At 46.6% G+C, this 26,160-nt stretch overlaps 1 protein-coding gene and 1 long non-coding RNA gene across 3 annotated transcripts in view; both read left to right on the top strand.

Annotated features, from left to right (window-relative positions):
• Positions 1-924: 924 nt before the first annotated feature.
• On the top strand, positions 925-5,501 carry LOC141579700 (uncharacterized). Of its 2 annotated transcripts, XR_012511555.1 has the most exons (3): positions 925-1,159; positions 1,417-1,980; positions 4,079-5,501. It is a non-coding gene; the product is annotated as an uncharacterized LOC141579700 (long non-coding RNA). The 2 variants fall into 2 exon arrangements; XR_012511554.1 differs by having other exon boundaries at positions 925-1,980.
• A 17,865-nt stretch (positions 5,502-23,366) lies between these two features.
• DHCR24 (24-dehydrocholesterol reductase) overlaps positions 23,367-26,160 on the top strand; it is a 32,262-nt gene continuing 29,468 nt past the window's right edge. The window contains exon 1 of the mRNA XM_010951737.3: positions 23,367-23,733. Coding sequence (XP_010950039.1) covers positions 23,503-23,733 — 231 coding nt within the window. The 5' untranslated portion in view covers positions 23,367-23,502. The remainder of the gene's footprint in view (positions 23,734-26,160) is intronic.

Raw genomic sequence — 26,160 nt, forward strand, 5'->3', positions numbered from 1 at the left:
CCTGCTCTCTCTGGTCGAAGTCCATCCCACAGGCCTTAGCCCCCTGCACTGCCAGCTTGCATTACTTGGCCCCCTGGGAAGCGCCTGGGAAAGCCAGGGTCTCTGAAGGTTTGGTCCAGGCCGGACAGTGGGCAGGAGCACTGGTCTCTCTTTGTCAGCTGGCTTCTCAGGCTGTGATGACATTGTCAGGCTTTAGGACCACTGTGAGGTGGGAATCGTCACTAAGACCCCTCTGGCCAAAGCAAAGCAAGTGGGCTGAGCAGGTAGGGGCAGGGGTGCTAAACCTGGGTCTGGAACAATGTCTCCTCCCTCTGGAGCTGTGTGCTCCTTGAAGGCAGGGGCCATGGCTTACTGCTTGCCCGGCCCTAGTGTCCCACACAGAGCCTGGCACAACATGGGTGTTAGTGAATGTTTCTGGCTGTGGCAAACCTCTGTCACTTTGGTTGCTGTGAAGCCTAGGGAAGACATTTCCGTGTTTCTGCACAGCTGGGGCTTTCTGAATAAATTTTCCTGAAAGCTGGGCCGCATCTGAGAGTGCACTTTAAAGTTATTTACAGATGGGTAGGTGATGAGAGAACTCCAGAGAGATGTACCTAATTGTGGAGGAATGTGTTTACATTTCCAGGGCAGAATGGAGACTCTCAGCGCTCAGCCCCTGGACAGGCTGACTTACACACCACGAGGCCTTGGTTGAAAGGTTGAGGTCTCTATTTCTCTTTCTCTCTCCAGTGGAGATAAACAAGAGCATCAACCTTGGTGTGCGCTGGCCTTGAGATGAGTTAAGGCTGTGGGACCCAAGGCCATGGTCAGAGCATGTTTGTAGTATGCAGTAAGTAATTGCTGTACACATGCATCAATTCTATAAGATTTAGAACAAAGAAAATAGAAGTACGCATGTGCTAGAAATATTCTGTAAGCCTAATGAACAAAGAAACTCAGATTGCGCATGTGCTGGCAGAGAACGAGTAAAAAGCAGGACAGGTGCATCATAGGTACGCACCTCCCCGTGGCAATAAAGTGTTGTTAACCCCATGGTGTCTCCGGCTAAAGTCTGTCCGGCGGTATGGCAACTCCTCGTGCATTTTTTCGTTTGGGCTGCTCACCTAGAACCCCACGTCAGCCTCCCTCGGCTGCCACTTGGCACTGTGATCAGGATGAGGTGAGTGCCCCCTCTGAACCCCTTGCCCCTGATGGGGATGCTCTGATGGAAGCAAAATGGCCCCCTACCTCTGTATGGTACCCGGTGGCAGCCTATTTGCTGATGTGGGCTCAGCCTGAGGATTGGGACACAGTGGCGTCCCAGCCAGATAATGTCCAGAGGGTGTTGGAGTTGTTAAAAAATAACGTCCCATTAGCCCACCAAGAGGCAGCCGGGACAGTGGCCTGGATGTTCTTATCTGTTTTACGGCATGCTAGCCAAGACATGAGAGATTTATAGATGCAAGTGGAGGAGTTGCAGTGCAGAGAAGAGGAGCTCAAGCAGAGACCCAGCACGGCAAAAAGGTGTCTGCATGGTCCTAGCTCCACCGCCTCCGAGAGCAGCTATGCCTGCGTAGCTCCGGTCCCACCGTCTCCGAGAGTGGTAAGCCCAGCCCCTAGCCCCGTTCCACTGCGTCTACGGCCGTGGTGAGGCAGCAGGTGGAACTGGAGGAGCCCATGGCTCAGGGGGGATCTCCTGCAGGACCACAATGAGTGACACGTGAGTAAATGGACCATGTATTTGGACTTAGTTCAAGTTGTCTGAGAAATGGGTGCACCAGATGATGTTTGCTTTGTATTTCCATAGTCTAAATAATAAGCTCCTTACAGCTCAAATGAAAGATTTGATTTTGGCTAATGGCCCATCGGGAACATTTGGGACTATGGCGGCACTACTAGCACCGTATGTAGACCGCCCTATACATGAAGTAACTGAGGCTCTGGCTCGTCTGGGGGACATAAAGATGTGCTGAAAGGAGCTGCATACTGCCAAGACTCAAGGTGAGTCCAGGACCCCCTCCTCCCATGCAGTGACTCAGAAAGGGAAGTCCACAGGAGAAAAAGGGGAATGCTTCAATTTTAGGAGGGCCCCAAAAGCTAGATCGCCGGCAGATATGATATGATTTACTGACAGCTGGCTTGGACTGTGTAAAATTAAATGGCCAGCCATTGGAGGTGCTGATGGCCTTATGGAGAAAATTACGGCCTAAGCAACAATGTACTTCATTTCCAACCTCCCATCAGGCCCGAAAGGTAGCCTTTGCTGATTTCCTCCTAGACTAGTAGGAAGGCCAAGGCGTTTGGGACATGGGGCACCCCCACAACCGGAGACCACATGTTGAGCTGACTATCCACTGGTCCCCCATAAATAAACAGCGAGTACTGGCACTAGTAGACACAGGAGTTGAAGTCACATTGGTGCATGGAAACAGGCATATTCCTGCCCCAAGACGGTTAAACAGTTACAGACTTATTTAGGTCTTCTGGGATACTGGCGGGTGTTTATTTCTCATTTGGCCCAGATAGCCAAACCCCTATATAAATGATTAAAAAGGGAGACCAAATGTGCATTTGTTAAAACTAAGAAGGCGATGGCCCAAGCGCAAGCACTGCGCACTATAGACCCAGACCTCCCTTTCTGGTTAACAGTCCATGTGGACCACGATATATATGGCTGGGGCTCATGGCAAAAACATGGGCAACGGAAAGTGCCCATAGGATTCTGGTCTCAGTTGTGGAAAGGGGCTAAATGTTGTTGTTCTTTGATTGAAAAACAATTGCTAACAACCTATGCCACTGAACCCCTGACGGGGAGGCAAGAGGTCCAAGTGCAGACCACGTACCCTATTGTAGGATGGGTACAGACATGGGCAAAGCAGCCCCGATCGGGAACTGCCCAGACCCCAGCTCTGACGAAGCGGGGTGCTTATTTGGAACAGAGAGCCCAGAACACCGCTAGTCGCTTGGCTGCAGAGTTGCAGCAGGTGTTAGGGCCTACGAGATTTGTTGCGCCTGACGTACAGATGCTCCCACAACAAGGAGTGGACCCTGTGCCCAGTCCCTTTCGTGAAGGGAAAGGGCCACCCCCAGGAACAGCTTGGTATACAGATGGATCTTATAAGGGCAGTCCACCCACTTGGGTTGCAGTAGCACTGCACCCTGCCACTGAAGCCTTCTGGTATGAGAACGGAGAGGGCCAATCCAGCCAATGGGCTAAGTTATGGGCAATATAAATGGTGCTAATGTATAAACCCACACCCTGACTCTGTAACAGTACAGAAAAGGCAGGGGAACCTGCTCCATGGCAGTACTTGGAAGGCAGGGTATCCTGTCTCGCTCTATAATAGAGGGACCCCTTTTACTGCCCAACAGACCCAGGAAAGGGCCAAAAAAAATAATGTTAACTGGATATTGCATATGCCTTACCGTCCTCAAGCAGCAGGAATGATTAAACGGTACAATGGCCTATTAAAGGACAAACTGAGGGCTCTCAAACCACAAGGGCGAGGCTGGAACAGTGTCTTGCTGCAGGCGGTACATCTTTTAAATGAACAATCTTGCTGTACAGGTATGTGCCCCCTGGAAAAGTTATTGCAAGGGACTATTTGGAGGCTCAGAGTTGGGCCCATGCAGAATGCCTCCGATGTCTCAATAGTGGGGCACGCATTAATATTACATGCCCCCAGGGTGTTGAACTCAGGACAACAGGACACCTGGACATGGAAGAATCAGGTCCAGACTGAAGGCCCCTGGCTAGCCCTTTTGGAACCATGGGGCGACGGGCTAGAGAAAGCCCTGCAGGTAACCCCACGAGTGGGGGAATGGCCTTTTGATTTACAGGTCACCCTAGGGAAAACAGGAGTGTCCCTACTTAAAGGAGCAGAAGCCCTACGGCTTTGGGCAATTCCACTGAGAGCTCCTGAAGCTCTCCCAGAGTGTAACCAACCCAGTGTGGGCCGGCTGGTGTGGTACCACCGCCCAGGGCAAACAGCCCTTCCTGCCACTGTACTCTCACAGGATGAGAAAGTGACTAGCATCCTCCCAGAAGGGAGAAATTTGCCAATCATGGTGTCCACCTCTGCTCTGTCCTTCTGTCCAGGGTAACAGCAAATACCATGTTCTCCTGGGCACACACATTTGTGCATCTCTCACTGTTGGGTCTGTACTGAACTTCCCGTAGACGAAGGAGATGGACTGCCGTGGCACCTCCACCCCGCGTCCGAAGCTAATTGGAGCACCTTGGTTCAATAAAATACCAACAGGACAGCGAGATTGCCCTGGGACTTGTGGCAGCAGACTATTAAAGATATACTCCAACGTGAACGGGGCAATGCCCCCCCCCCAATTGAAAGGACTGTAAAAAATGGGTGGGGATGGATAAATTGTGTTCATGTAAAAATGAAAAATTTAAGCCCTCTTTGTATTGAGCAGCAGTTTGAACACGAGGCTCCAAACCGCACAATGGGGCGGCTCCCAGAAGAGCCATGTGCCAAAATTACTTATAATGTAAATGCCTCCACCTGGTGGGATGGATGACCTCTAACTGGCACAAAACCCACCAATTTCTTGCCACCAGGGTACCTGTGGGTATGTGGCACCCACGGATGATCTTATCTCCTGGCTAAATGGACAGGGCACTATACTTGGGGTAAAACTTACTTGCCCGGAAATATCCGGCCCACTTTAACAGAGTGCCCCACAAACTGGGACCCATTGCACACCCAGTGGCACCAGGGAAAGCGTGCAACTTGGTTTTATCCCATGGCCCTGTTCCTGCCTGGTGCTGGGACCATCAGTGTCAAATTGCAGGTAAAAGCTTTGGCTCAGCACATATCAGCTGTACTGAATTTTACTAGAAGAGCTATAGAGGAATTGTTAGATGAGACTATGCAGATGTGAAAGGTGGGCTTACAAAATAGAACGGCATCAGATATTCTCACTGCAAGCCAGGGTGGCACATGTGCTATGTCACATATTAAATGTTGTATCTATATACCAGATCACCAGAAGGAAGTAGCTAAGGCACTGCATAAAATAGATCAAAAATTGGTTTTAATAAATCATGTAACTCAAGACCCCCTTAAAAATTGGTGGTCATCCTTGACGTCCTCCTGGAGATGGAGACTAACTGTCCTGGCTATTGTCGCTGCCTGTGTATTGGCAGGATGCTGTACTCTGTATTGTTGTGGTCTTTGGGCACAATGTTCCGCCCTGTGGGCCAAGGTCCCCACGACCTAGGGGGTGGAATGTGAACTGGCCTTGAGATGAGTTAAGGCCGTGGGACCCAAGGCCACGATCAGAGCGTGTTTGTAGTATGCAGTAAATAATTGCTATACACATGCGTCAATTATATAAGATTTAGAACAAAGAAAATAGAAGTACGCATGTGCTAGAAATATTCTGTAAGCCTAATAAACAAAGAAACTCAGATTGCTCAAGTGCTGGCAGAGAACAGATAAAAAGCAGGACAGGTGCATCTTAGGCGTACACCTCCCTGTGGCAATAAAGTGTTGTTAACCCCATGGTGTCTCCGGCTAAAGTCTGTCCGGCGGTATGGCAACTCCTTGTGCATTTTTTCATTGGAGCCGCTCACCTCTTAGAACCCCACGTCAACCTCCCTCGGCTGACACTTAGACATGTCCTGACCTTTGGCCATCATTCCTTTCTGGAATGCTGGAATGTCCAGCTGTGTTATCTGATAGAAACATTCTCTCCACCTTCAGAAGCAAACTGTATTTATGCCTGCAGGACCTCCACTGCCTGAGATTAACAACATCATAGGTGGTTAACCATGAAAAAGCACTGAAATCTATTATTTGGGGCCAATCAAGATTTGACCTACCTCCTTCCCCCTCCCTTCATCAGTCTGGAGAGCTCCCCCGCACCCCTGAACCTTTGCTCAGGTAGGGGTCCCTGGAAGCCTTCCCTCCTCTGCCTAGTGGGATTATGCCCACCTAAACGGCCAAGGTGGTCATCTCTATGAAACATCGCCCACTCCCAACTCCAGAACTAACACTTCTCACTCACTGTTCTACGTTCTCCTTCAGGGCTTTCGTACAGACTATGCACATAGTTGGGTCTATGTCCTCTGATAACTTTATCGAACTAGAGGTTTGTTGAATCCCTAGCAACTATGCGATGCTTGTCACCTATTGATGCTCAATAAATGTTTAATGACAGAATAAGTGAATGGATTCAGTTCAGTCCTCTCAGGAAATTGGGACTCAAAGAAAGAATGAATTAACTTGCTCCAGGTAATTAGAGCAAGTAAGTGGTGGAGCTGGGATTTGAACTCAAGCCAGGCTGAATCCTGGGTCCTACATTCTTTCCATTTCTATGTCTTCACTATGATCATCATCATCACTGTGATCATTATTGACGTTATCACCAGCTCCACCACCATGACCTTAGGGCTACGTAAGCCTCCAACGGCTATGAGTTAGCAGGATGGATTGGAGAGGGAGACAGGGCTACACAACCATTTAAGGAGCAGGGTGTCCTCCGAGGTTTACATGCCTTGTATCCTTTGATCTCACCTGCCCCTTATTAAATTCTGAATTCCTCGGGTCAGAGACTACTTTAATTCACCTTTGCAGCCCCAGCCCCTGGCTCAGGGGCCTGGCACCCAGCAGACCCCCTATGATGCAAGTTGAATGAATTGATTGGATGTGCTGTGTGTTTCCAAGACAATAAGCCTGTCCCATTCACCTCTGCACCCCTAGTGCCTGGCACTGCGTCCAGCACATGGAATACTCTGAATGGCCTCTCTGTGGTCACCAAACTCCTCATAAACCCAAAACCTTCTCTGGGGAGACTCTGGGCCTCAACTTCCTCCCTGTCTTTACTTCATCAGAAAATCACCTCCCATTTATCTCATCTTCATGGCAATTTAGCCTTCCTGGGTCACCACGTGCTTCTTGTTCTTCTCTGCTGGAACCTGATTAGAACAGCGACTTGATCCCCTTTTAACAGCTTGTGCCCTGGCCGCTCTCCAAAGCGTGCTCCAAGCCCGTGTCAGCCTTCTATCTGCATCCTTTCTAATCCCAACAACCCAGAGGTGGGTATTAGCGCCACTTTCCAGAGGAGGAAATGGAGAAGTGCAAGCAATTTGCCTAATAAGTGGAAGAAGTCGGATTAGAAGCACAAGTCCTGTTGATTCTTAAATCTGGACTTTTTTTTTTGTTCCTCACCACCCCTAGAAATCCAAGAATTTATTTTCAATTCAACCAGCACTTTATAAACAAGGCCCTTCTATGGATCTAGCCTTAAGAGAAAAATATGTAACAACTTCATCCATTCTGCTTCTGTGTGCGTGTGTGTGTGTGTGAGCGCGCGTGTGCATGTGTGTATTTGCTGCCATGCGCCAAGCACTCACACTGATAGAGGCCAGACTCATCATAATGACCCAGCAGCCACTCTTCAAGAATTCAGAGTCTAGAGGGAATGTTTTATTTTTAAATTAACATATCACTGAGTGTATCAGTCAAGGTCCAGTTATTTTAACAGAGAGAAGTTAGTATAAAGACACGCAAGCTGGGTTAAAGTTGTTGACTCGGTGGCTGAAGAGTCAAGAAGAAAACACTTAGGAGGAGTGAGCAGGTGCCGGAGGCTGCTGCTGCCCAGGGCTGGAGGACAAAGGGCCGAGGTTGGATTATTCACAGTAAACACTTGGAGGAGGGCACCGTGGGCTGGGCGCTCAGCCCCTGGGGAAGGGATGCTGGTTGCTGGGGCCAGTGCCTGTGAGGATGTTCTGCAGGGACTGAGAAGCCTGCAAACTGGATCCAGCTGCTGCTCCAGGAAGGAGCTGCTACTGCAATAGAAGTTCGGCTGGGTGATCTCACACCCTGTAGACGAAGGCCTTGGGAGCAAACAGGAAGGAGCAAGTCTCTTCTGCCCTCCCAGCCCCACTCCTGCTGATGGCTGAGCAGCCTCCATCTCTGTCTTCTTTCTGTCTCCCTCTTTCTCTCACTTTTCAAGCATGTGCACAGACCCTAACACGGGGCCAATGGGCAAAGCAGCACAGTGTAGTGTGTAGAGTCCCAGCTCCAGTGTCCAAAGCTGAGAGCAGAAAGGCAGGCTTGGAGCTGAGAGGTGACACACAGGGTAGGAAAGGCTCTGCACTGGAAATCAGGGCTCCTGAATCCTCATCCCACTGCCCCTGCTAATTCGCCCCGTGGCTTGAAGTAAGTACATTACTTGACTTCTCTGCTGCAGAATGAGAGGGGTGCTCTGAACTCCTGCTTCTCAAACTGCGGTTCTCAGACCAAAAGGTTTAGAATCCCTTGGGAGTGTGTTAGAAACGTGCAGGCTCAGCTCCCACCCTGATCCCCTCCCTCCAGCACCTGACTCGGAATCTGCATCATTGCCAGACTCTCAGTGCACAGGCCGGCTTGAGAAGGGGTGCTCTGATTGTCCCTCCCAGTGAGCACAGGTCCGGCTCCAATCCTCATTCTGCCGTGGGAGCTGGCAAGATGCCTAACTTCTCTCATCTTCAAGTTCCTCATCTGAAAAAAAAAAAAAAGGAGAGAGATTCCATGAAACTCACAGGACCATAGTAAGGATGAAAAGAGACATGCAGAGGGTCCCAGCACCGGAAGGGCCTCAAGATTATTTTGTAGCATCTGTTGTAGAGTCAGTGTATCAGTATGGGTAAGGACATCAGGGCAGGCTTCCTGCCAGCAATACTGAAACTGGGCCTCAGTGAATTAACAGCCTCACCACACTCCAAGGAAACTGGCATCAGAGGAAACTTTTTTTTTTAGCTGGAAATGTCAAACATTTGTTCCCTTCTCTAGAACAGACAGTGTGAACCTAGGACTGCTTTGTATTGGTTTTGTGACCTTGAAGTCATGATGACTCTCCTCCCGGGCTCAGTTCTCACATCTCTAAAATGGGATCATTTTGGAGGGAGGGTATATCTCAAACGGTAGAGCACATGCTTAGCAAGCATGAGGTCCTGGGTTCAATCCTAAGTACCTCCGTTTAAAAAAAAACTAATAATACATAAATAGACCTAATGACCTCCCCCCCCAATAAATAAATAAGTAAAATGGGATCATTTTGCAATTTTCCCATAGTAGACACTACTAATACAAGGAAAAGATATTTGTGTAGTCATTTATTTCTTAAAGAATGACTCCAATGCTTCTGGCCTGCAGGACTGTACTGGTGTCCCACAGTTCAGGATAGGACCTTTGGGAGGATGAACAGCCAGAACTTTGGCTTGAGTTGGAGTTTCCTGTAGGACTCCAGGCGGAGACAGCCAGTAGCAGTAGCGTTGTCTGTATCGGATGAGAATGGGGTATGTTTGTATACGCGTGCCCAGCATGTCTCTCTCGCTCGTTCAGTGTACAAATGTGATCACATCTTTGCTTTTCAAATTAACTGCTCAAGCCTCCACCTACCCTTCTTAACAAAAAGTCCAGTATCCCTCTGTTAAGAGACCTGTTTCCTTCCCAGCCAGCTAAGAACTCCCTGAGGACTCCGGGTCTCCCGGGATTGTCCGTACTTCACTGTTGTAATGACTCACCACAATCAGAAGTTGTCACTGTTCAACATCACTCCAGCCAGTGAATGAAGGCCCTTCATTTCCCCAGACAGAACCAGACGGCTAAACACTGCTCTGGAACCAGCCCTCCCCTTCCCTCAGTGGATGGTCCACCAGGCCCCTGTGTCCTGCTACCCTTCTAGGTTTTGCCCTTTCCAGCTCCAGGACCAGGGAAAAGATCATAGGGTCCACCTGCTGGGTATCTCTATGTTCAGATCTAAAGGAGAAGGGGTTGGACAGGGGGGATGTTAAAGGCCCTCCTCTCCCCAGGGGGGCTGGATTCCCATGTAAATTGGCCCATGCTCCCCTCAAATCCTCTGCTTATCAAGGGAGAGGCAGCTCTGCCTAAGACCCTCTTTTCCCAGAACAGTGTAGCCATGGGTGATTCTCAGTCCAGAGACCCTGCACGAAACCAAGAAGGTCAATGCCAAGGCGTCTTGCTCAGGAACTGCATTTCTGTCTTGTGAGACTTCTGCTGCCTAAAGGGTTTGGAAGCCTCTGCATGTGGGTGATGAGTGACGTCACAGAAGCTCTCTCTCAGGTGTTAAGCGTCAGGAGAGCCATGGGCCAAGGAGAGGGCCCTGAGCCCCACCAAGGCTGGGGACAGCACCAGGCTGGAGGCTGAGCAGTCAGACTAGTGGAAGGAGGGCATGGGTCACAGCCAGAGGAACAGGGTTTCAAGGATAGAGGACCAAGAGGGCAGGAAAGAGGCCTGAAAGGGCTCCCTGGGCCAGGCAATTCTAAAGTCACTGGCGGTCTCCACGCAAGTGTGAGGTGGGGTACACAGGGGCCTAAGTGAGGTTGCAGTGGAACTAGGAGTGAGGAAATGAGGCAGGAGGGTGGGTAATTCACCCAAGGAGCGTGTCTGTAGAAACAAGTGAGAGAGAGGTGGGGAGGGGAGGGAGGGAGGATCAGCTGTGAAGGTGGCACAGTGAAGGGGTAATTGACTTGAGCGAGGGTGGAAGGAGAGGGATTGAGGGCAAATGTGGGGGAATAACGGGAGGAGAAGGAGAGGAAAGGGAAGGGTAGGTTGGCCCCATCTTGGGTTGTCCTGTGATGCCTGCTTAGCCAGCAGGAAGCCCTGGAGTTGCTGGTTGCTAAACACTGATGCTCGGAGCAGGGGCTGTGCTTGGAGAAGATCCTGGGACTGGGTATTTACATGTAACAGAGCTAGAGATCTCTGGGGCTGATGGTATATCTTAAGCCATCTTAGCAAATGAATACCCATGATCTCATCAAGATATGTATTTCCACCCTCTGACTTCTCAACTCTGTCATCTCCACAACAAGCTGAGCCGTCTTCCTGTGCTGAAGAAAGGTAGGACTTGCCTTGGGTGAAGGTATTCATTAACTTGGCCTGCGCTACAAAGATAAAGGTGCCAGTTTCTTTTGGGGAATCAAAATGTTCCAGATAGATTAGATATGGTGATAATTGCACAACTCTGTAAATACACTAAAAAATCATTGAGTTGTACACTTTTTAAACAGGCGAATTTTATCAGATGTAAATTCTATCTCATGGGGGCTGTTAAAAAAAAATCTCACGCCCAACTAATGTGCAGCCTTCTATGAAGCATCAAGCCAAGGGGAGCAATTGGTTTTCCCACCTATGATGAAAGAGGTCTGTCTTCCTGCAGAATCCAGCTCTCCCAAGCTGCCTACACACATTGCTCTCTAATGTTGACACCCTCAGCCCAGCTCTGCTAGCCCATGCTCCACCAGTCCACTAGGCCAGTGCTGGGCTGAGTTTTTATTACTATGGAACAGAGTTCTGATTACAGAACACCTGACATTCACCGTGGCATCCTCACCATCCAGCAAACTGCCTAACACATGGTAGGTGCCCAGCAGATATTTATTGGATGAATGAAAGAATGACATAGCTGGAAGGAACATAAAGATTTGTGGGTTTTTTCCTCATTAAAAGTTTATTTTTAGTTTTTTTATTGACGTATAGTTAGTTTACAATGTGTCGATTTCTGATGTACAGTATAACATTTTAGTCATATATGTACATACCTATATTTCTTTTCATATTCTTTTTTCATTATAGGTGACTACAGATATTGAATATAGTTCTCTGTGCTATACAGTAGGAACTTGTTTTTAATCATTTTATATATATTAGTTAGTATCTGCAAATCCTGAACTCCCAATTTATCCCTTCCCACCCCTCTTCCTCCACTGGTAACCATAAGTTTTCTATGTCTGTGAATCTGTTTCTGTTTTGTAAATAAGTTCATTTGTATCTTTTTTTAAGATTCCACATATGAGTGATATCATATGGTATTTTTCATGAAGATTTGTTTTTAATGTCACTAACTCTAAGAAAACTGATGCTCAGAGAGGTTCATTGAACTGAGATCACTTAGCTGAAGAGTCAGTGAGTTCAGTCCATCATGTACTTGGTGAGCACCTATATAAAGATTTATTCCGAGCACTGTGAGCAAGACCAACATGATAAAGATGAAGTCCTTGCTCTCAACAAATACAGGATCTAAACCACGCTGTGCACATATTGGAGAAGGGAAGACACACTGGAAACTGTTGAATCAGGCTCTGAGCAGGAGCGTTATATTTCCCCAGTTTCTTTAGTCTTCTTAATTTTATCCCCAATTTACAGCTGAGGACATTTCATCTCAGGGACATGATACACTATGAGATGAAGATTAAGAATTTGAACCCAGATCTATCTGGTGGCAAAAATCTAAGCTCTTTTTCTGACACTATTATAACTCAAGAAATAAAGGCCAAATGAGTTCAAAGGATGTTGCCTGCATCTCTTGGGGAGTTGTTGAAAGTGTTTCATGAGAGAAGTAGGACTGGATCAAAACCTTCGGTTTTTTTTAAATTGAAGTATAGTCCGTTCACAATGTTGTGTCAATTTCTGGTGTACAGCATAATGTTTCAGTCATACTTATACATACATATATTCATTTTCACATTCTTTTTCATTATAGGTTACTACAAGATATTGAATGTAGTTCCCTGTGCTATACAGAAGGAATTTGTTTTTTTATCTATTTTGTATATAGTAGTTAATATTTGCAAATCTCAAACTGCCAATTTATCCATTCCTACCCTTGACTCCTGGTTTATTATAAGCTTATTTACTCTGCCTGTCTGTTCCTATTTTGCAGATAAGTTCATTAATGTTTTCTTGTTTTCTCTCTCTCTCTTTTTTTTTTTTTTTTAGATTCCACATATGAGAAATATCATATGGTATTTTTCTTTCTCTTTCAGGCTTACTTCACTTAGAATGACAGTCTCCAGGTGCATTCATTTTGCTACAAGTGGCATTATTTTACTCTTTTTTATGGCTAAGTAGTATTCAATTTGTGTGTGTGTGTGTGTGTGTGTGTGTGTGTGTGTGTGTGTGTGTGTGTACGTACACTGCAGCTTCTTTATCCAGTCTTGTCGAAGAACATAGATCAAAAGCTTTTACAGAAAGCCACAGGAAGGAGGGAGAGTAAGGAGATGAGCTTTGGGAAGGTTAACCTATCAGCATATGTATGTAGGCTAGCTTACAAAAATGAGACCCTGGAGGGAGGGAATCAGGAAGTTAGTTGCTGAAATAATGCAGGACCAGAAATGAATGAGTGTTCGGTGGAGTTGGAAAGGAGACAGTGGTTTATATTTCTACCATGTACGTGTGTGGACTGGCTCCATCTGTGCTGTAATTATAAAATTGCTGAGCACATCTATTCAGTAATAACAACAGAAATATTGGCAGAGTCCTTACTACTGAGCACTTTGCTAAGTGTTTTATAAGCACAAATTCATTTACTACTCTTGGCAGCCTTATGCTATTATTATCCCCATTGTACAGGTGAAGAAATTGAGGCTTAGAGCGACTAGGAAACACATATCAGGTCATATAATTAGCAATTACAGAAAATGGGACTCAACCCAGACTGGTTGACTCCACATGCTGTTACACACGTTACATATTCAGCCCTCACAGCCATCTCTTCCTCGCTCAGCCTTCCCTAAAATAACAAGATTTTGATGGAAATTTAAGGGCAGCCTGGTACAGTGGCAAGAGCATGAGACCTGGAGTGACACAGGCCTGAATGTGGAATCCTGGCTTAGCCACTTTCAAGCTGAGTGATTTGGGGCAGGTTACTTGACCTCTCTGAACTTATTCTTTCTGTAAAATGGAGATAAACGGCCAACTTTCCATGGTTGTTGAGAAGACTGAAAACGGGGACATATAGAATACTCTGAGGCAGCGTGTGACACGTAGTAACGTGTTCAATAAATGGTGGTTGTTAAGAATAAGACTAAAGGGACATTCACCTAAGGGCCACGAGGCTGACAATAGGACTAGAGATCAAGCCATGTGAGGGCCAGTGAGGAGCAGTGGCTGGGCTCACTTGGAGAAGGAGCTGTAATTGTCTCCTTCAAATGTAGACAGTGTTGTCAAGTGGCAAAAGGCAGGGAAGACTCAATCTGGGACCAACGAGGGTCGTCTAGGAGTTGCTAACCTTGGAACAGGCTTCTTTGCCAGGTGGTGGGATCTTGTGGTTGGAGGGTTTCCAAAGAAAATCTGTGCCACCCATCCAGAAGGGATGCTTGACACCTGTGGTTCCCAAACTCAGGTGTGTCAGAATCACCTGGGCTGCTGTTAAAGTACAGGTTGCTGGGCCCGCTTCCAGAATTTTTGCTTCATTAGGCCTGGGGTGGGGCCTGAGCACTTGCACCCGAGATCAGTTCCCAGGTGCTGCTGCTGCTGCTGTCGGTCCGAGTCCACCTTGGAGAACCACTGCTCTGGAATGCAGTAGTTTCTAAATTCCGGCCCCATTTGGTTGACCCGTAACAATGCTTCCAGAAGTTGCAGTAAAGTCAGAAAAGTTGTGAAGTGAATCAGGTGTGTCACAATGCTAAATGTGTTCAGTTTGAAAGATCCTCCTTCTTTCCGAGACGGTGACCTTCCCACTTTTCTCTGACATTAAAATTTCCTTCCTTTCATGGAAAGGTAATGACAACAGATGGCAGTTCTTCGGTTAATTTATTTCCTGGTTTCTTTACATGTCAAAATAACAAGTTGGCAGCCCTGTAATGGTCTTCAATTTTTAAAAAATCTTTTTGGCCCGTGTACTTCTAAAATCGAGGACATGCTGCTCCTGGGCATGTCAGAGGTCAGACTGAGGGGTTTCTCTAGGAGATCCCGTCCAGAGTTAAGCTCAGGAGTCTTTTATAAAGGAATTACACACCTCTTTACCTGGCTGAACAGCTGACTCGGAACATATTTGACCTTTTATTGATGCTTCAAGCGATTATGATGCCCATCTATTACTATTAAGAGTTGTCAAACCCACAACCATGCCCTCAGGGAGGCTACTTAGGAAAGGGCTGTTTGTCCCACATTAAACCATCCAGATTGCTTCTCTGTTGTGTGTCGCAATCTGACCGCCTCTGCAATTCACTGTCACTCCATCAGCGGTTGTTGTTTTTTTCCTCTACTCATTGTCCACAAAATGGCAGGCCACCAAGCTTATTAAATCAGTGATTTCACTTTACCCGTTAATTTAAGTCAGTCACCTCTGACTTTGGGACCGCTTATGTCTGCCAAGGAATGAGGGCATAGCCTCAGTACATGATCAAAGAGACTTGCCTTCTTCTGTTGGGAAATGGTAATGACAGATAATATTTAGTGGGAACTAAGCACAGGCCAGAACTTACCTAGAGCCGTTAAGTAACTTGGCCAAGGTTAATGCATGGAGGACTGGCTCAAACCAGATTCTGATTCAAACCAGAACCAAGGGAATGAAATTGTACTTCTAAGCTTTACACCGCCTGCCCCCAGGGGTGTTTCTGGTGAGCGGCTGGAGGTCAGAGCCCAGAATAAATGAAAATTCATAGATGTTATTGTTTGTACGTGACACTTACTTAAATGTTTTTCAAGGAATGTCTCTGATTTTGTTAGAAGAAACTGAAATTATTCTGATTCAAGAATCAAGCTGGGAAGGAGCTGACTTCTGGACACGGGCCCTGTGCTGGGCCCTGGGCACTAGGAGATCCGCAGACAGCTCTTTCGCCCCCGAGGAGCTTACAGCCCGGCTGCAAGAGCAGGAAGCAGGCCTTGGGGGGTTGGGTGGGGAGCAGGAGAACGCTGTTAAAACCTTTTACTGCGCTTTGGCCTGTTGAACTACATGCTTGTGGACTTCGCCAAGGTTGAACAAAGCCCAGACTCATACCAGCTGTGTGTTCCTGGTTCACGATAGCTTTCTTAGGAGGTCAAGTGCACTTTATTCTCCTTGTCCAGCTCCCTGACCTCTCCAAACCCTGACATATCGAGGGGACATCAGTGCCTACTTTACAGAGTTGCTTTGAGGGTTGTATTAAGATGATGGGCAGACAAGTCATGCCTGATCCAACAAGTGCTCAATTCTTCTTCTTCTTCTTGTTATTATTAAGCCAGAAAAAATTTCCCTCCCTTTTAAGTATTCTGCAGAACTGGACCACTCATGAGGTATTTGTCCTGTTCTACTTTGGACTGTTATGTAATATTTAATTGTATTATTGTATTGTATTTAAATGCAAAGCATTGAGAATTGTGCCTGACAAAGAATCACTGATAAACTGTCATCGTTATGACTGCCGTTGCTTCTTCTGCGTAAATATCTTACCGACTACACTATGATCCATGGGATGGAGGTCCTATTGGACATTCCATCTTTCCTCTCCCAACCTGTGCCCGGCAGGGTTGGGTGCATAGCAGGCATTTGACAAATATTTTTGGAAAGCACTATTACTTATCTCATATATTTATGAAAATGCTTATGATATTCCCAGCATTTCAGTAACAGTTGTGTTTGTCCCTTTCTAAAGTACTCACCTTCTGCCTTGCTCTATAGTTAGTTTCTTTCATGTTCCTGTATTAATCTAAGACCTTCCCATGGCCAAGGACTGTGTCTGTATCACCTAAGACCCAGTGCAGTTTATTGTCTTGAGTTGAAGGTGGATACACAGAAAATAAGCTTCAGGGCCCCCTCACGTACACGAGTACCTCCCGAAGCCCTGGTTAATGAGTGTCCTCAATTCAAAAAGTAGAGCTTATTCACTGCAGGAGAAAGTCTGAAATGCTTTGAAACCTTACTACTCATAATTGAAAGAACCATAATAGAGGTTTTTCTGAATTTGATAACGATCTGAAAAAATTTACATTGGCATTGACACTATCTACTTATATACCTAAAACATTTCCAAACTATCAATAATAAAAAAAGCAAATGCTGATCAGCCATGTTGGAAGAAGGACTGAATTATCATTTTATTCTGTATAAAATGATGTTATAAAGTTGCTTTCACGTAAAGAAATGACAACAGAGAATATGGCCCAAAAATATTAGAAAGGTGTCTCCAGAAGTTTAAAAAAGATACTATTTTTCTAGATTTTGTGGTATTTGTGGTACCTGTCAGCGTCTCAAAATGTATAACTTGTGATTTTTTTTCTCACTCTAAGTAATCATGTTGATGCTTTATAATTTTGTCTTCTTTTCCTTAAAAAGAGCATCTTGATAGGTGCTACAAAACCTGGAAATATCCTTGTTGATAAGACTGCTTTTAAAAATAAAAATCTGATTATATTACTCTGAAAATTATAATGGTTTTTCTGGCCCCCAGATGAAGTCCAGAATCAGTACCATGGCCTGGCCCTGCCTGTCTCTCCTCCGCTCTTCTTGTTCCTTAAGCTCCAGCCACACAGGACTTCTTCCTGTGGTTCTATGGCCCAAGACCTTCCTCCTAGTAGGCTGTTTCCTCCATCTGGGCCAAGTCTCATCCCCAGTTGTTGCCTGGGTGATGTCTTTTCACTTTTCAGGTTTCAGATCAAATGCAGTTTGCTTAGGCAAACTATCCCTCCTCCCCTAGAGAAGATTTTGTTAAAATGAAGATTCTGATTCTGTAGGTCTAGGGTGGGCCCAAGAGTCTGCATTTCTGCCAAGCTCCCAGGTGATTCAGGTGCTGCCTGTCTCGGGCCCACATTTTGAGTAAGGGGCTCTGGACCTCGTGAAGGCCCTTGCTTTACTACCCTATGTTGTGTACCATGTATTGTGAAGAAAATTCACTGGAACTTTGCTCATCATAACAAAAGTCTGGAAGCAACTTAAATGTCCTTCAACAGAACTGACACACGCACACACACACACCCCTATACACGTATGTGCAAACATACACATTGGATACAAGGAAACCATTACAAATGTCTGTACATATGGTTCAGGTTTGTTTTTTTTTCAATGGTTCAGTTTTTATAAAGCAAATTGTAAAGCTAATGCTGAGTTGATCCTGTTTGGGGAAATTATATATGTATGTGGTTGTGGGTCTAGAGGTATGTCTCAGAGGCTGTTCATGCATATGTGAACTTTAGTTGTCTCTGGATGATGTAAAATTTGAGATGATTTTTTAGTTTCTTTTCTATGCTTTTCTGTATAGTTTGAATTGTTTAGAACATATATAGACCCCATATTTACAAAACAACAATGCTATTTTCACATAAAATATAACAAGTTATATTGTTATTAATCTCCTTTCAAGAAATATTGCTCCTGGAACAGCCATGCCTTAGTAAGGGCTAATTTGTCAGATCAATTCATGGTTTGGAAAGAAGACAACAGTGCCAAAAGGCAAAGGGTCAGGAAATGGACTCTGATGGCTTGTCCACTACACACCCCAATGATGTCCAGTCATCATTTCTTTGCACCAGGCCCGGTGACCTCTGGCTCATTGTCTCAGTCAGTTCCAGCTTCAGTAACAGAATACTGTAGACTGGGTGGCTTAAGTGACAGATACCTGTTTATCACAGCCTGGAGGCTGAAAGTCTGAGATTAGTGTGCCAACACAGGTTCTTAGTGAAGGCCTCCCTCTTGGCTCACAGATGGCTGCCTTCCCACTGCATCCTCACATGGCAGTGGGAAAAAGCTCTGGTCCCTTCATCTCCTGATGGGGACATTAATCCCACTATGATTAGCTCCACTCTCATGACCTCATCTAACCCTGGTTACATCCAAAAGACTCTATCCGCTAACACCATCACACTGGGAATTAGGGTTGTGACATAAGAATGTGAGGAACACAAATATGCAGGCCATGGCACTCATCTTTCCTCCTACTCTGTCCCCAGCCTGTAACTTTACAGTTGGCCCTCCATGTGTGCAGTTCTGAATCCGCAGATTCAACCTGCTGGAGATCATGCAGACTATCGTGTGTATTTAGTGAAAGAAATCCACGTATAAGTGGACCTATGCAGTTCAAACTCACGTTGTTCAGAGGTCAACTGTATGTATGTGTGTATGTGTATATATATATATATATATATATATAAAACTGTATGTACATATATATATATATATATATATATATAATGTATGCATCTCTTATGTGCTTCCATAGTACCCTATAATTCCTTATCATAGGAGTTATAGATACTTAACACATTGATTTAAAATTGCCTATTGATTTGTCCAGATCCCCCACGATGATCTGTCAGGACAACGACTATATCTGGTTCACTACTGTAGCCCCAGTACCTTGCATGATTCCTGCACAACAATAATCACTGAAGACTGCAAACGCAGTTAATTTCCGTCTAAAATTGATTTCTCTCCTTCAACTGGATGTTGCTGTATCTGAGGGAGCACCTGGAACTGTGGCCACTCCAGCCATCATCAGGGAAGCTAACCTGAGAAAGAGAGAGTAGGCAGAAGACAGGAAGGACCAGATCTTTCAAGATGTCATTGAACCAAGTTTGAGTCAACCTACACTCAGACTTCTTGCTATATGAGAAAATAAACAACATTGTTATCATAACAAAGCCAAATAGACCAGAGTTAAAATCTCAACTTGGAGACTACAAAAACTGCTTACTGATCTTAAGAAACTCAAGGTGATAAGACAACAAAACCTTGACCATCTAAAAGTTAGCTTATAGTTTTCTAGATAAACTTGGCTTTTAGGTGAAAGCTGCACTTTCCAAGGGAAAAGAATCTCTTATTAGGGCTTTCATTAAAAACAAAGATAATATTCTTAGAGAAGTTTCAGAGTCAATACACATTCAATCCAATCTCCTAAATGTTAGCCCCACAAGCATAACTTGGAGACCCTTTTTAAAGGCCGACACATTGGCCTCACCTGGAGAGATTTAGATTCAGTGGGATGTGATGGGGTCCAGGAATTGGCATTTTAGGCAGCCTTCTGATGTGGACAGTCTCAGACCACTTCAAGAAACCCTATGCTATAACTTCTACTTTATATCTCTGGAACTGAACCACAGGAAATGGTGTTTCATACAATAACCAAGTGAGCAGATTTAAATGATGGAAAGATCCAGAAGATGGGAGCCACATCTGGGTTTCTCTATTCACCAGAATAAGACCATTGATCAGGCAAGTCCCTCAAGCTCTGTATGCCTGAATGTTCCCATTTATTAAAAACAACTCGGATTAATGGTTCTCTGCATTGTCACCCCACAGACTGGTTGTAAAGACAAGATGATCTCAGAAGCTGTAGTACATAGATAAGAAAATGCTCTTTGTTGGGACTCTGGTGTTCATTGAGCTCCTTTTAATAAGAAAAATTATTTGTGTTCATTAGGCTCTATTCGTTAAGAAATGAGGACTCACATTTTAGAAAGATCACTACATAGTCATACTGTAAAAGGGCTTTTGTTTAATTTCCATTTAACCTGAGAACTTGTTAACCAGAACATACTATTCCTAAGCATTCTAACTAAGTTTTCATGTAAATAATATACATTTATTAACAATAATTAATAGTGAGCAGACTCCCTATCAAAGGGAGCTTCCTTGGCTTGGGCAAAAATTAATGAGCCCAACAACCCCAGAACTGGGGAACATATTTGCAAATCGTATCTCTGATAAGGGATTAATATCCAGACTATACAGAGAACTCCCTAAAACTCAACAACAAAAAACCATACAACCCAATTCAAAAATAGGCAAAGAATTTCAATATACATTTCTCCCAAGAAGATAGAGGAATGGCCAAAAAGCACATGAAAAGATGTTCAACATCACTAATCACTAGGGAAATGCAAATCAAAACTACAGCGAGATACCATCTCAAACCATTAGGAGGGCTACTGTCAAAAAAACTAAATAGAAGGCAACAGGTGTTGACAAGGATGTGGAGAAATGGGAGTAGAGTAGTCAAAATCATAGGCACAGAAAGTAGGATGGTGGTTCCCAGGGGCTGGGGAAAGGAGAGAATGGGGGATTATTGTATAATGAGTATAGAGTTTCATTTTTACAAGATGAAAAGAGTTATGGGGCTGGATGGTGGTGATGGCTGCATGACAACATAAATGTATTTAATACCACTGAACTGCACACTTAAAAATGGTTAAGATAGTCATTGTTTTGTTATGTGTATTTTACCATAATAAAAATCTATTTTAAAAAGAATTCATAGGTCCAAAATTACACATTGTGTGATTTCATTCATGTGACCTTCAGGAAAAGACAAAACTATAGTACCAAGAACAGAGCGGTGCTTTCCAGAGCTAGGGGAGGAGGAAAGGTGTGACTACAAAGGGGTCCAGGAGGGAGTTTTTTAGGGCGACGGAACTATTCTATATCCTCATTGTGTTGGCTGTTACAAGAACACTTACCTGCACTAAAATTCACAAACTGTACACAAAAATACACAATTTTTACTGTATGTTGAGTTAAAAATGAAATAAATTAATCAGCCTAACTCAAGGTAACTGTTTTCCTTGCCTAGATAATAGCAACCCAAAGGGTTGAAGTTTGTAGAGAGGGAAACAAAGAATGAGAAATACAGAAGAGCAGGCAGGAGGGTAGAATGAGAACACGCACCTGGGGTAAACAATCGTCCTCAGTACCTTGTCATTCCTTGCCCTTTTGGAGAGTTATCCCCTAAAGATTAGTCTTATTTACTTCTTGGGGCTTCCTCTTCCTCTTCCCACGTGTAAAACTATTCTGACTACCAGTCATTTCCATTGTTCCTCCTGCCAGGCACTGAACACTTCAGTCCAATGTTAACTTTAAGTTGAACTGTATTTTCTAGACTACCCAACACCCCAACAATACCCAGAATGGTTCAGTGTTAAGCAAAGCCCTCTCCAATAGTTCCAACATCTGAATTCAGACAGAACCAGGGAAAAGGCATTTTCCGTAGTGTTCTCTTTGCATTTCAATTGCCGCCTCTTGATTGAAGCTTCTGGAGATACTTTGTAAGACAAACCTCTAATTTTTAATTTTTAGTGGCCACATTTTAGAAAGTAAATAAAGCAAGTGAAATCTATTTTAATCCTATATTTTATTTAACTCAGTATATCAACATATTATTTCAACATGTGATCAGTGTCAAAATAATTAATGAGATATTTTGCATTCTATTTTTCGTACTAAGTCTTTGAAATCCAGTTTGTGTTTTACACTCTAAGTACATCTCAGTTTGGACTAGCCAAACCAGCAGCTAGTAGCTACTGGATAAGAGAGTACAGGCCTATCTAGATGACTCATTTTTGAAGCCCAGTGCAAACAGCCTATCACTATTTGAGCTTTGATCATTACTGACTGTTTGATCTTCTGCCTACATTCTTCATTCTTTCATTGGTCAGCAAAGTGCCATACATGTAGTTTTAGAGGGGGCCTGGAGCTGGCTTCAAGGACCTGCAATGTTGGCTCTAGGAAAGGAATGAGAAACGACATTCTGGAGGGGTCACCTTGGGCAAAGGCCTGAAATGAGGGATAGTGGGGTCAGCTTGGGCAAAGGCCTGAAATGAGGAAAACAGTGCCTGTTAGGGCAAAGAAGACAGACAGGAAAGGGGGGAGGTAGGCAAGGCCAGTGAAGGGCCTGGCAAGTCACGTTTGGCTTCTAAAATAAGTCTTCTACACTTGCTAAAATTCCATAAAAGGCAACCGTATCTCTACCTTATTGAGATAGAATCCAAACGACGCTGCATTTAAGCTTTCGCTGGTAACAGTCGTGCTCCTCTGGACTGACTGCTCCGTGAAGGCAGCGCCATCTGCTTTGTGCACCACCTGTCCCAGGTCCTGCAACATTGCCTGGCAGTGGGCTCTAGAGGTTTGCGGAGTTCCTTCAGCCCTTCCCCCAGACCTCCTCTCCCCCTCGGCAGGGCGGGAGAGAGGGAAAGGCGCCAGCCCTAGCCTAGCTAGGCAGCCTGGTCCTAGCCTAGCCTAGCTTCAAAAACCCTCTGGAGTTCAGAGGCAGGTCTTCACCTTCTGGGATGTTTCCTCACCTATAAATTGGGGCTCACAACACTCACTACCCGCCGCCCTGGACTGCTGTGTAACTCAAATGAATTTACAAAAAGCTCCTCAAAAAATGAAAAGGTGCACTTTGTGGACTTGAGGGCAGAATGACATAACTTGCCGAGGTCAAGGACGGGTTTCCATCCTTCCTGGCCAAGATGGGTATCCTCGGCCAAGCTGCAGGGTGATTGACGCAGGGAGTAGGGTGCCCCAACTCGACCCCTCGGGACGTAACCGAAAATGTGACTGCTTAACGGGCCTCTGGAGGAGGTGCCACTTAAGGATATGGAGAGAAGGTGGCAGAGCGGCCGTTGGCGGAGGGGCGACTCCTCAGTCCCAAAGGCCATGACACCCGAATCCCGCAGCCGCGCGCGCAGCAGAGCGCGGTACACCCCGCCAACCCCCAAGTCCCAGGCCACCCCCACCCCGCGCGCTGGCGAGGAGAAGAGGGTGGAGCGGCCTGACTCCCACAGCCAATAAAAGCAGCGGGTTCCTGGTCCGATCCCTGGCGAGGCTCGCCATTGGTCGCCACCCGGGTCTCGGCCCACCGAACCTTTGCGACCCGAGCCAATCGCGAGGAGGCGAAGCATTCCTCTGGCTCCCGGGGAGCGGGCAGCTGGCGGCAGTGAGCTCAGGCCAGTGCAGAGCGGGTGGCCGTGACAGGCGACGCAAGCTGACATCCCCTCCCCTGTGCGGCGCGCCGCCGGCTCCACTATGGAACCCGCCGTGTCGCTGGCCGTGTGCGCGCTCCTCTTCCTGCTCTGGATCCGCGTGAAGGGGCTGGAGTTCGTGCTCATCCACCAGCGCTGGGTGTTCGTGTGCCTCTTCCTCCTGCCGCTCTCGCTCATCTTCGACATCTACTACTATGTGCGCGCCTGGGTGGTGTTCAAGCTCAGCAGCGCGCCGCGGCTGCACGAGCAGCGTGTGCGGGACATCCAGAAGCAGGTGAGCGGCGCTGGGTGGGGCGAGAGCCAGGAGCAAAGTGGTGCACCGCGCGGGGGAGCCAGGGCTTCACCGAGGAGGTCTGGTGTGGACGGGATTTGAAGTAAACATGTGGTAGTGGGGGCTTCCGGAGAGGGAACAGAGTAAGCAAAGGGGTTGAACAGAACCTTGCTCCGACGTTTATGGAGTGCCTACTATGTGCAGAGTACGTGCGGGTACCTGGAGGCATGTAAAGAATCGTAAGATGGGGTAGGTAAGCCATGCCCAGGTAGCTCTCACCGGGCCCAAGCAATTTCAAGGGGAGGGGTGGCTTCAAGGAGGTGCAGCTGGCACTAGAGACTGGGAAGTAGGGAGAATGACTGGGGGAAGGTGTGAGCGGAAGAGACGAGGAGGAAGGTCGGAAAGTCAGTTTGAAGCTAGATTGGGAGGGGCCTTCAATTTAAAGTTTACTCTGTAGCAACAAGCAGCTTTCCACGTGTTGAGAATAGAGGACTAAAGTGGGAAGGCAGCACCAGGCCAGGGTGGGCAGCCTCGCAGATCCTGAGCTAGGCGCTCGCTCTTGACAAGGCAGTGTCCACCTCCCAGGAACTCTGTATGTCTTCCCTGTGTCAGTGCCCACAGAGCCAGCACCTCTGCTGCTACTCACAGTGAGCCTTCTACTCCACCGCTGGCTTGGGCATCAGGTCTAGGCAGTTTCTTGGCTCCCTCTGCCTCTCCTTATATTCCTCGCTTACTGGCATCATATTGCAAAGAGCTTCTGTTTCTTGCAGCCACGCTTGCCCCATATGTGGCAGCCTCCATTCTGTTTGTTGCTGGCCAGGTGCTGCAGGCAAGATCATGAAGATGGATGTGGAGAAACATCCCTGTGAGGGGTAGACCTTTGGCCAGAAGGGAGTAGGCAGCGTCTGAAAGTGCTTTACTCTGGCTTTCGTGGGCTTTGCTGGTCACAGTCACAGATCCAGAGGCCTGCCTACCTTCCCTCCTAAATGCACCCTCTTTCCCAACTCTTTCCATGTGTTCAGATTCTCCGTTACCTGCTTGTCTCTCAAGAGTGTGAGCTCCTTGAAGGCAGAGACTGTTGTCTGACTCAATTCTGCCCCAGAGGGCCTGGGTCAGAGCAGCTCAGTGAGCACTTAGGAACCTAAGCTAAACCTGAGGGCTCACTATGGACAGGAAGATGGGGGCTCTGCCAGTCCAGCCCACTGCCCCAGACCTTCCACATGCCTCACCCCAGGCCACTGATGTCCATTATTTCTAATCCTCACAGCAACCCTGGTAGGTCTTATACCTGCGGTACAGATGGGAAATATTGAGGCTCAAACTGTAAGTCACACGCCCAAGATGACAGAGCTAGTCGATGGGGCTGGAACCCAGATCAGCTTGATTTCAGAGCCAGAACGCTCATGTTTCTTCTTTCCCAACCTTTTCCATTCCACCCTGGAGGTCTGTTTCTGTTGCCTCACTTCTGGGGTGTTGTAAGAGCTACCTGACCAGTTGCCCATTTCCTGGCCCCTCCCCATCTCTTTTCTGCCTGCACTTAGTCCTAAGGATGACTCCCCACAGGATTGCCTCGATGTCTAGAATCTTGGCTGGCTCCTGTCAGGATCCAGCTGAACCAATGCTTCAGGCTTGATGGCATCCACATTCACTTCACATGCCCCCTACCTTCCGGGCTGCATGCAGCTCTCCCAATCCATTCCCCATACCTCTGCACTTGTTTTAAGCCATGGGACTGCAGAGCTGGGCAGGGGCAAGGTCTGCTTGGTCATGGAATTCCACCTGCCATCCCTTCACCCCCTACTCACAGGAATCCCTTCCTCAACATCTCCCCTCTGCTTGAATGCCTCTACTTCATATGGCACCCTGGCCTCTCCAGAAGGCGGGAGGTTCTTCCCCTTGTTCCACTGTTTGCCTGACCAGCTTCAGTGCATCCTCTTCCAGGACTCTTGCTTGCAAGTGATAGAAACTCAACTCAAACTGGCTTGAGCAAAAAGGGACTTTATTGACCCAGGTCATTTACTCAGGCATGCCTGGATCCAGGATCTGTCTCCATCTTTCCACCATCTGCCATCTCTTGGCTCTGCTTTCCTCTGAGTTGACTTCATTCTCAGGGAGGCTGTCTCCCTACAGAGGCCCCAGCAGTTTCTGGCTTACATCCAGTGAGCCTAGCAACTCCAGTAAAGTGAGAGGGCCTCTCCTGGAATCAGTCTTATTGGCTTGACTTGGATCAGAGGCCCATACCTGAACCGGTCACTGTGGCCAGGAGGATGGAGTCAGACCTCAGTCATATGTCCACCTCCTGAGGCAGAGGGAGAATCAGCGTCACCCGGACCAAAGGAAGATGGGAGTGTCAGAGCAGAGGCAGAGGAAATTGGTGGTCGTAGGTCACAGGAACAGATACTCACCTCCTTGCCCTTGTCCATCTCACGC

This window comes from Camelus bactrianus, chromosome 13 (assembly GCF_048773025.1).
Source record: "Camelus bactrianus isolate YW-2024 breed Bactrian camel chromosome 13, ASM4877302v1, whole genome shotgun sequence".
In the NCBI taxonomy this organism is placed as follows: domain Eukaryota; kingdom Metazoa; phylum Chordata; class Mammalia; order Artiodactyla; family Camelidae; genus Camelus; species Camelus bactrianus.